At 38.3% G+C, this 15,252-nt stretch overlaps 1 protein-coding gene across 4 annotated transcripts in view; it reads right to left on the reverse strand.

Moving 5' to 3' along the window:
* SPHKAP (SPHK1 interactor, AKAP domain containing) overlaps positions 1-15,252 on the reverse strand; it is a 75,468-nt gene that overhangs the window by 20,943 nt on the left and 39,273 nt on the right. For all 4 annotated transcript variants that reach the window (XM_075098788.1, XM_075098787.1, XM_075098786.1 and 1 more), the window contains exon 4: positions 2,368-2,427. In XM_075098788.1, the coding sequence (XP_074954889.1) occupies positions 2,368-2,427 (60 nt within the window). The remainder of the gene's footprint in view (positions 1-2,367; positions 2,428-15,252) is intronic.

Raw genomic sequence — 15,252 nt, forward strand, 5'->3', positions numbered from 1 at the left:
GCAGATCTCGGGCACCCAGCCGTATGGTTTAGTTACTATGCAGTTCAATGCTACTTCACTTCTTCCTTTTCATCTTCAAAATAATAAGCTGGCAGTACTGTTATTAGTACTGAATTAGATATAATAAAGCTTTCTGTCTTGGCAAATCTAATTCAATTTTGGGGAACAATTCACTTTTCTGTAGCCTGATCTTCAGATGAGGCTAAGTATTTATATTTGACATAACTAAATTGAGTGCTTCAATTCAGTTTGACATTTCAGTATAGCACAAAAAAGTTCTCATCCTTTTTTTCAAATTATAACCTTTCTGTTATCACACACATTTCTCTACATATGTCTATTTTTCTACTGCCTAAATTGCCACATTTTTGTTGGATTTCTTAGGAAATAATGGCATTTCTATATCTTTGACTTCAGTTCCTTACGTTTTGTTCAGAATAAAAAAGGAAAAGTCTGGAAAGATGATTATTTTACACCAAAAAAAACCAATTTAACCCATTCCAAGGTTCAAAGGGTAATGCAAAATCCTAACAGTACCTATTAGTTATATACTTCATATGAATAACAGCTATGCTAACATCTTTACAATTCTATGAAAGGCTTTCACAGTATCAGTGTGTTCTATAAAAATCCGCCCCGCTCAAAGTTAATTTACACAAACTGCATATTATACACAAAAATTGTGATGAGCGAGTTTCCTCTTAGAGAAGAATACACAGTGTGTATTCACTGTGCTAGCAGTTAATTTTTATTACCTACACTGAAAACTAAAAGAGAAGTATCATCTCTCAATTCATGGCTCATAAATGTGTTGATTCTGCACCAGAAACTACCTTTCTAAAATGCGGCCAAACATCTCTCCATTACCAGTCCCATCGTACGCCAGGCAGGGAGTGCAAGCTGTGGGCGTGTTGGGGGGCAGCACTCTGAGGAGCTGGCTGGGCTCTGCTGCGAAGCAAGATCTTAGGGCTATGCGAAGTGCATGGGTGGTGAATGCACCACTTCTGTAGGGCTGGCAGGTAAAAATCATGCAGCTGCATTCAAAGGTGATTTGTGCTTGTGATGGAGTATTCTAATCTCCAGGCTTTGTAAAGGGTGGCTGCATAAAGATAGTTTAAGTTGGCTTATACAGATATCTAGCTCTAAGATTGAGTGAGAAACTTCTGGAATTTCCTTATGACTTGCTATAGCTTTTGTTCCTTAATAAACACTGTAAACAACAATAAACACATATATATAAAAAATAACAATATTAGAAAACAACCAGTGCTTCTGTTGATTCAGTGAAGTTAGACCTCTCAAGCTGTTCTGCACAGTCAACCTGCTGATGCAACAGAAAAATAATTTTCTTGCAAGTAGCTGTACTTGTTTTTGACATCTGAATTCTCACAGACCCAGGACGCAGAAAACAGCATAGAAAACCAGTTCCTGATAATGAATGACTTGCAGGAGGCAACGAGGTCCCAGCATTGTTTGTTCTCCCATGAGATAAAAGTGGTTTCAGCAAAGTAACTGTAATGCTTTGCTGAAGAACTCCCTGGATATTGTCAGGAGATCCTACCTTTGTTCACTTACCACATATTGCTGCCATATTGCTGTGTCAATCATAGGCACCAAGCCAGGATGATGAAAATGAACTGATAAAGGAAGATGTGAATGCAAAACCCACACCAGGCCATATCTTTAAGACGTGACTTCCTCAGATTTGAGGGTTTTTTGAGGGAATAGTATCTGTTTCAAATAGCATATCATGATGTAGTTTGTCTTAATGTTTGTAAAATAACCAAGATTTTTTTCTTTTTTTCTGTTTCTTCTAAATCCCTTTTTTCCATCCTCCAAACCTCGTTCAGCAAGTAAAATGCACTTTTAGTTCCATTTTAGCTAGACCCCTTCCTCAAGACCACAGAATCAAACTATCTGGAGTTTGACTAAGTAAGACTGGTCAGGTGGACAAAATCTAAACGAGTAGAAGGTTCTCAAAGCCTTTTTGGCAGTAGGAAAGAGAGACATTGGAAATTATTTTTATGTTGTATTATGTCAAATTGAAAAATTGTATGTAGAACATACCCGTGTTCACTTCTCTGATCAAATCAAGCCTGAGTAAGGAGTCTGCTCACATGATAACTGCTGTGAATTCACAGGCTGCAATAATCTGTCAGATATTTCTGGGATGGGAGTAAGAAAAGCTATAAAATATGGCCTGGTGTTGCGATAATTTGAGATTCCTGATGCATTGCTCTCTGTATGGGTTAAAAATCTGAGGCTGGCTTTGATCAGTCCATAGAATTTTGATCTGGGTTTGTATTGGAGAGTCCTGATATACCTGACTAGACCCGCTGTGCATGTTATTAAGATCTAAACTGTTACCTGTTTCACTTGCTCATCACTGCAATCATCTCTGTTTGCATCTAAATTCACAAAACAAACCTGTAATAAGAGAGAAACAGTCGCTTATAAGATCATATTACAATGGCAGCAACCCTTTTAAAGTCGATATATGTTCCTTTTCCAGCATTTTAGCTGAATATGTGAAGCCTTTTCCTAGTAAAAGAAAGGTTGAAAGTTACCAAAGAGAATAGGAGAGTAGATATTAAGAAAGGAGAAAAAAGGAACAAAAGTAAGAGTCATGACTTTATCTGCTCTGACAACTAAGCTTGTCTGACGAATGGGCAAATGTTGCCAATAAACTGTAATACAGAGGACATTAGAAAAGGTAGAGGAAATGTTAAAAATGCATTTGATTGTATATCAGGTAAACTCTTCACATTTGTTTTTCTGATGATTTCTTATTTTCGGGCACTTCTAGCTAAATGTTTCATAAGTGCAAGTATTGATATATGTACAAATTGTGAGTTGCTTTTACAGTTTTCTCTGCATCATGTAAATATTGTAGTATTTTTCTTTCCAAACTTCCTAAGTAGAAACTTGAGACTTTATGGAAATAATTTTTTTTTTAACCTTGGTTCACGAGCCAATACGCAAGCAGAAGTTTTCAGCAGTGCTAACCAGGCACTGCAATAGGTGGCAGAACAGTTTACTATCTAGTAAGTTTACATATGATTCTCTGGAAAGTACTACTTTTAACAACAAGGTCTTTTGCACCTTCTTTGATCATTATCAGTTTCAGCAACCATTTAATGGTAGTGAGATTGACTTAAAAAGAAACTTCAGACCTAAAGACAATTTAATTTCTGAAGACTTTTATTTGAAGGCCATTTGCTAATTTTCAGAAATAAGAAAATCCCTCCTCCAGTTTTATTTCCAAGTTAAAAGCAGGGACTCCAAAGCTAGGCTGACTGTCCTACTTCTGAGCACTGCGGATATCTCTTCAGAAGTTTGTGAGAATTTGGTGTTGTCTTGATTTAAATCAAAACCTGGCACAGATTCAGGGCTGAGCTGAAGCCAACACCTGATTCCAAATAAATTGCAGATCCAGAATATATCCTCTAAGTGCTGAGTGATTTTTTTTTTTTATTTTCCAGCAAACAGAAAATGCATTTTTCCCTAATTCTATGTAAATTTCCCCTAGAAAAATAAAATGCCCTAAATTATCCTCTTCACTAATATTCTTGTGTTAGGCATCCGAGCTCCTGTTGTGTGCCTGCTTTTACCCCAAGACAACACTGATTTCAGTTTATACATGCACGTACCATGTGTACAGATTATGACCATCTGCAGTAACAGCCAGCACAGCAGATGGAAAGATCCAGCCAGACCTCCCATTGTAAACCGAAAAAGACCACTGAAAAAGAAAGCTTTTTGCCCTTTATTTAAATAGCTTAATGGCATCTTTATATGAACTTAAAAATGTATTTTCCAATATTTTCACAATTTTAGGAAAAATATTTCTCTGCCTCACAGTGTCAACAATCAGGATATACCACTGTCATCTGCATTTTATGGCTGACTAAACTTAAGAAATAGTTATAAAAATTTCTAAGCTATAAAGTATTAAAAATGCCCTCCAGCAATATAATGTGGTTGTCATGTAATGTCCCAAACATGTTACAGTTAATTATACAGACAAAAATTTGTTTTACTTTCCACCGGGATTTTTACATGTAGGCATTTTATGTATCAGCAATAGGTGGTTGTTACAAAGCGTTAGAAAATGACGCTCTTGATTCACATGTGTACTTGCCCAGTGCCCACAGTGATATGCGGTTATGAGTCTGCAGGTGCACGGAGGTGTGTTCACTTAGTTGACCATTATTTTAGCAACCAGGGTAGGGAGTGCTGGAAGGTATGGGTCCAGTTTCTAGTCCTCTCAAGCACTTTCACTACCATACTGAAGGGTAGGGCTGTTACCTCAGTAAGCTTTGTTTCCAAGCCCCTTGCCGGTGAGGTAAAGTGTGAAAGCTTTGTGAAAAAGCTGCATAGGAGCAGTCGTGTCTGTGCGTACATTCCAGCTGAATACTCGAGACTCTGGTAAACCTTGTTTTGTCATTTGCTACCTACGTGTTGGTACAATGGTATATGTCTTTGCTGTGTTATGCACCGGCACTCTTACCAGTGACACTGACTACCCTCCTACAGGCTTCCAAGAAGCCAAAAAAAAAATCATTTTACACAAAAATAGTTTTGCATTTGTGAAGGACACTGAAGAATTCATTTACTACTTCCGTTTTGCTGTTTGCTTTGACATTAGCCCTGCTTTGAGCAGGAGGTGGGACTGGATGGCTACTGTAATCGTAAATTAACTCTGTAGCTCCATCCTGGCAGGCTCTGTACTACTGCTACCTTCCTGGAAGTTCTCTGTGAGAATGTTTTCCTTGGAGATACTTCACCAGAGGTGCTCAGAGAGAAAATGATCCATCTGAAAAATCTCTGTTTTCTGCTCACGTAATAAAAAATTTAAGCTCTCACTAGCTTGCATTGCATGATGAACTTCTAGTAATTATCAGAGACACCTCTATCAAAACAAGGCAAAGCAACACTACAGAATAATTCATAATCTGTAGGAGGGAAATATTGCATAGGTTATGAAGAAAGTCAAAGTTAGGTCAGCATTTGTTAACCTCAATTCAATTTTGCCTTTTTTCCTTTGGATCAGATGCAGGTTAACATATTTTAGTTTAGTTTGACTAGAACCTAACCTTGTCCTAATCATAGTATCTTTAAATGTCAGTCCTTTCATATACACCCCTTTACACCTCACATCCTTGTCTACCCACAAACATCTTTTCACTTCCAAAATGTGTCTGCTCTCCACTCATAGTGAGCTACTGTCTGGAAACCATGCGGGAATGTCAAGATATTGCCTTTTTTTCTGGCTTAGAAAATATTTATTTTGGGGGAAGAAAACAACAAAAATTAAGTGGTGTTACATAATATAAAAACGAAAAAAACCAACACCTGAGTTCTGGCTTTACATAGTGAGATAGTCACCCACAACTTCCCAGTTAGATGCTAATACCTACTTTTTGTGCTGTAGTGTTTCTAGTGTAGAAATCCTATTTGCTCAAGTGAGAGCAATACGTTTCTTTTGGGGAACATGTACCACTGTATTCAAACCTAGAGTCTCAATACTGGCAGAAAGCAGTATGCTACATATCCAGAAACCATTTAATACACAGTCACATTGTAAATAGCAACCCTTTTACTATTCAGATTCTTGTACATGAATAACATGCTTGGGGTCTGACCCTCTAAGCCTCCTCTTCATAGAACTCTCCAAGCATTTCTACTAGAACAGTACCAGGCAGATTAGAATCACTAACTTGCTGAGCTTTGATCCTGAAGAAGCACTGTCTTTACTTTCCAGGATCATATAAAAAGCAAATGCAGAAACTTTTTTTCCTTTATTTTTTTTCCTTCCCTATTTTGCATTATAATTTCTGTGACTGGTAAGAACCGTATGGAGTAAATTCTCTAGATCAACAATTTTAAGTCCTGAAATCTACTCTTGAGTCAGTGTAGAAACTATGCAGACACCTCAGTGTCCACTGTCTGCAGATTAAGACTATTACTTCTTAAAAGAACTACGTGTTAAGAAAGAATTTGTTCATAAAGCACTTAAGGGTATAATGTACTACACACACAATGTATTTTACTGATTGACAGATGGCCTCAGGGAATTGCTAAAAGCGTAACACTGTTCTCACTTTGGAAGAGTAAAGCCATTTCATTTGTTTTTCTGAGTACTGATGCTGGCAAACAGCTGAATGACAAGCAAAGAAATGCATTATTCTCTATATTTTCCTTATTGATTTCATTTCAGCTTGTATTAACCAAGGTTGGTATTACCGGCATTTTAATATTCCCTAGATAAAAAAAGCACACCGATGGTAAGAAAGAAACACTGTCTCAGAGGTGTAATACTAACAACAGTAATTTAAAAATAAACTGTGTATTTTTCCTAAGTGTCTGTTCTAGGGTGAAGTCTATTTAAATTCTATACTGTTTTCCCCAGATAAGAGATCGCCAAGCTACTTTTTTCTGTGTGTTTTAGGAAGTGCTAATGTCTCTTTCTGTCATCTGTATCAATGCCTGACAGTAAGGAAAGGCTTTTTCTTTGTCCTATGAAATATCTCATAGCTTTTGGTGAGATTAAAACAAGCCCTAGCTTGTGGGTTTTTTAATTAAACTATTATTTTTTAATTAAAAGAAAATCTATTTGCTTTCCAATCCTTTTCTGTGTCAAAATGCTAATTCAGCAGAGACGTTTGAAGGCTGGGCTCATCCTGCCACAACAGTAGTAGCTTCTTGCACAGGGCTGTAGTGGCTAGGAACTGTTAGCAGCTTTTGAGAAGAGAAACAACATGAGATGCTTGGTTCCTTTTCTCACATGAAGCATGAGTTCTTCCATCTTCTTCTTAGGGAAGGGGTTGAACTGAAAATCCACTATATTCCTCCCTCTCACTGGGATAATAGCTGTCCCTTGCACTTAACTGATATAGTTACTCTAGTAAGTGAAGTGAGAGCCATAGTCTTGTGTTCTGCGCTGTAAAGGACTCTGATCAACATTTGTTTAAAGTGCTGCAAGAGGGGTTTATTTTTTCCCTCCATAAAATCCAAATACATATACATTATACACCATTCTCCCAAATAAATTTCAATATCTATTTTAAAAGAAAGAAATTTAAAATGAAGAGACAAGACTTGAAAATTAGAACTATCTACAGGTGGCTTGTGCAACCTTAACTCTGCCTCATATGCCCACATTTATGCAACACAGGATCTCTGCCTGCTTCAGTGAACGGGAAGACTGCAAAAAGGTGCAGAATTATGAAGAAGCAGAGAACCGTGTAACATCTGAGTTTATGACTGTAACCTAAAGCATGCCTTTAAACACGGTTTCTTCGTTTCTAAACTATGTCCACTGGTGGATTATGACCATGCAGTTAAAGACAGTATCAAAATGCCAAAATGGTGGCAGGACGACATTCAGGTGGCACAAACACTTCATCCCTGTCACTCTGCCACTGCATCCATATGGCTGATCCTCATCAGCTTTGGCCTAGGTGTCACTAACAGGCTGGGTTTGGTGCCATATACCTCACCATAGGGTAAGCTTCTATGTATGCATTTGGATTTGCAGGGGAATTGTGTAGAACTCACTGTGTTCTGTGCTGTCATGGTTGGTATGTCAGTATGTAAATGTTGTCTGGAAACTGAGCTTATAGGGTCTTTACGTCCCAGGTCTGTGCTGCTCTGCTTTCTCGATCCTCTTTCCTGTCTTCTGTCACAACACTAAGTCTACTTAAACATGCAAGGTGCCAACTCAGCCCAAGAGAGAGTGAGAGGAAATAACTGGTTTGGGACTGCACTGCAATCTGCCCATAACACTAATGTTTAATTTCCTACAAACAGAAGTGAAAAAGATAATTAGCCCCAGGAGAGATTGCAGGAGAAAATAATTCTGAGAAGGCAGTTCCTGGGTGCAAAGTAAAACATAGTTTAAATGCTTAAGCCTGAGGATGTGCGGGATTGCAACCATGTGGCCTAGGAAGGCTGAGTGACTGCTGAGCCCACAACTGACAGTAGTTTTGTATATAAAACCAGCCAAAGCACTGATGAGAATGCAGTCCTCAAGGGCAAAGACCTGAAGCAGTGACTGTATCTCCACAGCAGGAAAGGCAAGTTCAAACTGTGCTGTCCCTTTGACTTCAAGCTTTCCCCGATGACACTGAGTAGTTATTCTGTTCACTTTAAATGTTAGCATCTGTTGCTGACAGTAGTCAAGTGGTAGGAGCTGGAAGGCAGCTGTGTGTCAGGGCAGTTGGCTGTCTCCTCTCCATCCTGTTTGGGTAATGCAGGTATGAAACACTCACAATATGACTTTTAAATTAATATGATTCTGACTGTGCTTGTTTATATTTTCCCTTGCTCCTTGTGCCCAACATGAGTAACATGCATCTTACACTAATGCAGTGATGTTCCGATTATTTAGCATTATCCTTTGAGAAATAAAAGGCTTGGTGCTTTTTTCCATGTTGTTTCCCCACTGTATTTTGGGCAGGTATTGTTTGTTCTCAGGATTTGTATTGTTTCATATACTCTATTACACTACTGAACACTTCATCACTTTTTAAAATGTAGAATTGTGAAGGTACAGTTCATGAAGAGGGTTGTGAAATTTTACAGCAACTGTGATTGCTATGACAGTTGTTTTTAAGGATTTAATGCAGTGTCTGACCTCATTCTTTTCTGCTCTCAGCAATAATTTTGTGATAGGATGGCAGCTTTGGAATTCTGAGCCCTATTCTCATCCTAATTTCATCTGTGCAAAAGTAGAAAAACAATACAGTTGCTCTAAACTTTTATTAGACCAAAGTCAGAGTCTCCTGGCTTTAGAAAGATAGTTTAGATCACCGTAATTTCCCCACAGCACAATAACCAAATATAGCTACTCCAAAGCATCACTCACTGAAATGGTGTCTATTTCATAGAATGTACAGCTGCATGTCATGCTCCCTTAGGGGCTGAAGTCAATGAAAGCCCTAGGAAAAAATATTGTTTTGTTCTGTGCATCTGAGACAAAGCAAACTGTAACCCACAGGAAGTATCAAAGGAGTGGCAACGAGCCATATTTTGTCCAAAAAATTTCTGTGAGCTTTGTCCCTTTGAAAATGACAGGCAATATTCACATGCTTTTGACTTATATTAGGATGGCATCAAATGTCTTTTCCAGCAGATTCTAGCAATGCAGCCATCTGGTTTTTTTCTGTCTGTATGACAAGATCATTTCTTTGATGGTTATCAAAATGCTGATCTGCAAAGCTCCCCAAAAGAATTTAGCGTTTATTTTCACTTGAATTATTTATGCTAATGTGAAGGCTAAATAAAAACTCTCGGACTTCTTGTGATCTATATATGTGTGTGTGTGTATATAGAGACTGTAAGGACCCCTAATTATTGACCTCTCTGTTCTTTAAACTTGCAGCTTCTTGAGTCTTATAGTCCCAATAGAGTTTCAAGTATCATTTATTTTTCTTTTTAGAAAGACAAACAAAATAGCTGTAAAATGATGATGTCTAAATAACTGTTTAATTATTAGCTAAAGGGTAATCTTATGTGACACTTTAGAACAACTTACCTCATAATTTTGGAGATCCGAGGATTTTTTTTAGCATCTAGGTTTGGTGGGATTTGTGTGAATTTTTTTGGAAACTTGTGGCTTTTGTCATTTCACCACAACTATTTACCAAAAGAAAACTTTCATAACTGACACCTGAGGCCAATATGTCTACACCTCTCAGTACAATTTGTACAATATAATTCTGATTCACATGCTGAAAAGCTGCTATCAGGTTTTCAGTGAGATTTAGGCTTTGGAGAGTAGACGTCTCCCCACATTGCAGCTTCACAAATTTAAGGTCTTGGGCAAATTCATTGTGTTGGATGGGAATCTTGTTATCGATGACTCAGTGACTGCCCTAATGAATATGCACGTTGGCTGTAAACCACTTCACAGAAATGACTGCATCCATCAAGGCCAAAAGCAATATCCAGCTTAATATTTCTACCCTTTACTTGTCTCTTTGTTACCATTAAGAATTTTATGTTTCTCTGTCACCATTTTAATTTACAGACTGGGGTCAAAAGTAGTTCTTGCTGCAGAAGGAATAGAAAGTATTACTGCTTGTGCAAGACTACAAAGTTAATGTACATTTCTGTAAAACCTTATGTGCCTCCATTAGTCTTTTTTATTTTGCTAGTCCTTATGCTTATTTATTTTCTTTCTTTTGTACCCATTTAAATGTCAAGTAGAATCTCAGAGGACTAGATAATATAACTGTGACAGTTAACAAAGCCAAAAGATCTGATTTCAAGGCCAGTCTGAATAAAACAATGATAAATATAAATCAATAAACCAAAACTGATACCATCGTTTATCTTTGTTCAAGTTAATCTTGTCTTTTTCCATTTCCCGTATTTGAAGATTGTTGGTATGGAAAAATTATGGGTCCATCAGACCATTGCAGGGGATGTTATTTTCAAGGAGGATTTGTTTCTGAGCAAAATAATAAGTATGAACCTGAGACCAGTTTGTGGGTTGCAAAGAAGCCAGTTCTGCTCCTTCCCCTTTTCCTGCATCCTTTGATCTCCTGCTCAGCAGGGCATGCTAATGCCTGCTACTCAAATACCAGCACAGTCTGGCTGCTCCGGAAGGACAAAGATAAAACAGTACTTCCAAATTTTAGGCACTTCTAGGGAAAAGATTTAACAGAAATTATGGGAAATTTCAGTTGTAAAAATGCCATGAAGTTTTAATTGCTGTGGTTAACTACAGGCCAGACTCTGCTAAGTAACTGCACCAAAGCACATAAAATATTTAATTGTTTGGAAAAATGAGCTATTTGACAATGAAACTGAGGTGAAAGACTGACTCCCTGCAGACCTAAATGGTGATTGTCTTGGCAGTCTCTGCCCAGGCCAGTCTTGGTAAGCCAAGAAATGTAACTGCTTGTAGTCTACATAAACCAAACAGATGCATTGCTTATTCTTATAAACAACTGAAGGAGGGAATTATAATGATGTTGGATATATGGAGAAAACACTGATGGTGCATTACTAAATGAATGTTCAGATTTCTGGGACAGTTGAATATTTGCCTACTATTTTTCTAACACACCTAGATAGCCTCATTTGGTACAGTGTTGCTCTAAACTACTATGAAAATCAATTATTTTTCCTGAAAACACTTGTATGTCATGTAGAAGCAAAAAAAGGAGATTAAAAAGTTGTAAGTACTTAGATACCTTCTGCTTATCTGTGCATGCCAAACAGTTCTGTGGTGCTCTATGGGCATTTTCAGTACTTGTGAAAGATGGGAAGTAAATGCTGCTAAGCCTAACTTAAAAATGCAAATTATTTTGCTAAACAAAGACGTCAAGTGAAAATGTTCCATAGCAGTGACTATGAGACAATGATTGGACTCTAGTTCCACCTGCCCCAGGTCTCTAGGGTGTACGAATGAGCAGGTATTACCAAGGCATATCCATCAGCTGGATAGAAAGAACAAATTGTGCGTTATACAACTAGATACAATCTGTTAGATCAGAAGCTAAAACAGCAATATCTGGAAAAGTGTATTAGTTTGTTTTTTTTTTAAAATTGAGTGAGCTAGCTCTTTCTTACTTGCCTCTGCTACTCAGTAATGCTTTCCACTTCATTATGAGACCCAATATGGTTTTTCCCCCTTTTGTAGTCAATAATGTTATAATGTTATGTGCATAATTAATGTAGTACAATGTTAGTGTGTGTAATAGTTTAGACCATGTATAATTTCATTGTCTGAACCCAATATTTTAGACTCATTTTCATACTGTTATTTTATACTATCTTTCACACAGTGGGGCAGGTCTGCTATGTATTGCTGTCCCCTGGGCTTAGATGCCTCCATTCTGGGCTACACTGGGGGAAGAAGGAATAGGGAGGTCGTACTTTGCAGGGCAGCAGACAAAATCAGCAGCTCCATGGTCGTCACACCTCCTGAAACATGTCTCCTGATAAATCTCTGCTCAAATCCTTCTGCGGAAAGGATTTCAGGACTGGATCCAGTGGATGTGAAACTATTGTCTCTAGATTAAAAACAGGCCCCCTTTGCTTCACTGGTTAGCGAGATCCTTCTGTAGTAAGAGCACATCATTCTGTAAATTTTCTCTGCTTTTGAGAAAACGAGGCGGGAACTAAGGAAGGAAACAGAGAGGTCTGATGATGGGTTTTGACTGAGCTCAGTTGTTTGATAAATATGCATCAATATACACATTAAGGATAAAAAGCAGGTTTATAAAATCTAACTGATCAGGATAATGCACTTCCTTCTTCCCACCAAGCCCTGGGTCATAAGATTACATTTTTAAACCAAGACCATCAGGTTTTGTCCCCTCTGAAAAGGAATGCTTCATCCTTCCCTTAACTGTATTTGCATTCAGCACACAAAAGATCCACCTACAGCGACCAATGTTACAAGCAACAGAAATTACACCTTTATAATGGATATGGTTTGGTAACAGTATTCTTAGTTCCATGCAATTTATTGTCAATGCCTAAAAAGTCACCCTGTAGAAATCTCTGGATTAAGTTAAAGTCCAAATAAAAAAATCCACTTATTCTGTGACTGAACCAGTTTGTTCTTTAGAGACTTTTTCCACATAAAACAAACCCTTAGCAACTAGCCAGTGGCTTCCACTGCAATTCAGAAGATAATGTACCCTGTTCTAAACACTGAGTTCACATCACATGGCAAAGCCTCTAAATTCAGCAATTCATAGTCTATAAATACAGCCTTAAATCTACTAACCTATGTTAGTTGAGTTACATAAAGGCTAATGAAGATAAGACACAATATACTAGGAAAAGAGTAACATGAAAGCAGAAAAACAGAAATGTCAGTGCCAGGCTTGTCAGAATTGATATTAGCCCAGAACAGCAGTGATGCCCTCTGCTTTGTGTGTCCCTTCTTAAGAGTATGCTTCAAACAAAAGGCTAATTGCCCAACTTCACCAGCTCAGTCTTCCACTGTGGGGTTTGTTCCTGCTGTGCCTCACCAATCTCGCTTTTCATAATTTCTGACTGAAGTTCTATAATAAAGGTAACATATGGTTGCCTTTTTAAACCAAATCTTTAGGGACTGACCTCTGTTTCTGCTGAAGGAGACTGGCATAGCATCTGTCTGCTCCTGTGTGCTTTACAAATTCTAGGGCAGCTCCACCCCAGCTGTTAGACAGGTTATAAATAGGTAGAGCTCTGAAGCAGCAAGATTACTTGAAAAAGAAGAAATATTACATGTTCTTGTGCTTATGAAGTGCTCTGGAAAACAGCTGATTTTCTGATTGGCTATGTGAGTCCTGGGATTAGAAAAGCCTGCTTACCTATGTATTAACATTTCAAGGTTAACTTTTCAGCATCCTGAGATGTAAGGTCTGACTGCCACTTTTCCTTCAGTAGAGTGTTTATGACGGCATGGCTTTGTCTTGTTTCTCTGTTGTATAAGCAAGGTTTGAGTTCACGCTCAGCTGGTGCTCTTACAATCTCCCAGTTTCATCTATATTCATGAAACCTGCAGGAGCTTTTACCTCTGGGACCTCTGGCCTATTGTCAGATAGGATAGATATTATCCAGCAGGTTCAACAGTGACCTCTGATGGTGACATGGAGGCCTTGATCACGTGTACTCATAAGCTATGGAAATGAAGACCTAATGCCTAGCACGCAAAACGGTAGCTTTGTGTGGCATGTGAAGCACATCAGATACCAGATCCTGCAAACTGCACAGGAGTTACAAGAACACCACTGGTGGGGCAGAAGCACCAGCTCCTCCTCCTCCCACTGTCAGCACTAGTGGCAACACAGTCTGTCTCCTTACCAAAGCTACCTGCCCTCCAGCCTTCTTTGTTCTTCTCATGTGCCTCCCACAGACAATCAGGGCTTAAAATTTGGCTTGAAAAAAGCTGAACCCCAATGCTCAACTTCTGCTGATGGAGTCTGTTTCTGTGGGAGATTGGTTGACTTGGCTCTGTCAAGACACTGGACTCCTCTGTCCTTCTATGTAAGCTCTTCAGAGCCATCAGGGGAGGCTCTGTTGCCAAATGTGTCCCTGAACGGAGTGGGCTGTAGGTCCATCTGCTTTAGGATAAGAAGGGATTTACTTTGGTGCTGCCCTCTGTTTCTCTCTGCCTGTTTTTAGAGGACTGCTTTGTGTTAGCATCCATAAAAAAAGAAAAAAGTGTCTTCTACGTTACCACCATCTCAGATCCCACAAATTTTTTGCAAATGAAATCATGAATCACCATGCCTACCATGCTTGCAGTATGTGTTGTTCAGTAACATTAAAAAGATTCTTCAAGTCAGTTAATTTGACATCTTAAATATACACTCTCAAAACCCTAAATGCCACTGCATAATTAGAAAGCAAGCCTTAACTGAACTTTGAAATTTCCTTTTTCCCGACTTCTCCTTTATTTGCTCTCCCCTCAACTTGAATTTGCTCTTTCATCGCTCTCAACTGAGAGCAATGAAATTATTTCTGTTGGTAAACAGGCAACCAGAAACGATATTTATGCTTCTTTACTGAGGCTGTAATCCTAGGTATTCTCTTGATTCTTAAAAAAGTATTTAATCAAACCAATTTAAACCTAATTCAACTAGTTTGTCAAACTATTTTTACGCACGCAAATCCACAGCTGCTTTGGGACAATGTTGTGCCGAATTACATGTAGTTTTTGACAGATTTAGGTCTTGCCCCAGTCAAAGTCTGGTCTATTGATTTCCAGAATCCAGTATGAGATAGTAAAGATAAATAATTTCTTCAAACAGAGTTCTTCAAGCACCTTTCACGGGGAAGAAGGAAAAAAAAAAAGGACATGGGGGGGTGCGTATCTGAAAGGACTTATCTTACCCAAATACCCCATTTAAGAAGCAAGCTCTAGGGAACTCTTTAAACTGTTCATAATACGTAAAATTATTCTAACTGGGAGACCTCATTTTGGTGGTTTTGATACTGATTCTTCCCAAATGCTTACAAAAATTACTTAGAAAAATATGACTACCTACATTTGCATACTATCTGTTAAAAAGAGAATGGAATATCTCAGTTAAACATCTTTTGCTGGAATCTGGAGGAGGTTGCCACTGCATCAGAACTATAAAAACCATCCCTAATCTCTGCATGTCAGGCAGAAGTACCTCTACTTCTGTGCATTTACCCATTCTCACAAGCTCTGTATTCCCAGAGCCAGACCACACAACTGTTGAAATCACGGATGTTTTTCTACTAAGTTAAATAGCAGCAAACAGAAATAAAGAT

The sequence above is a fragment of the Phalacrocorax aristotelis genome, chromosome 7 (genome assembly GCF_949628215.1).
Source record: "Phalacrocorax aristotelis chromosome 7, bGulAri2.1, whole genome shotgun sequence".
NCBI lineage: Eukaryota > Metazoa > Chordata > Aves > Suliformes > Phalacrocoracidae > Phalacrocorax > Phalacrocorax aristotelis.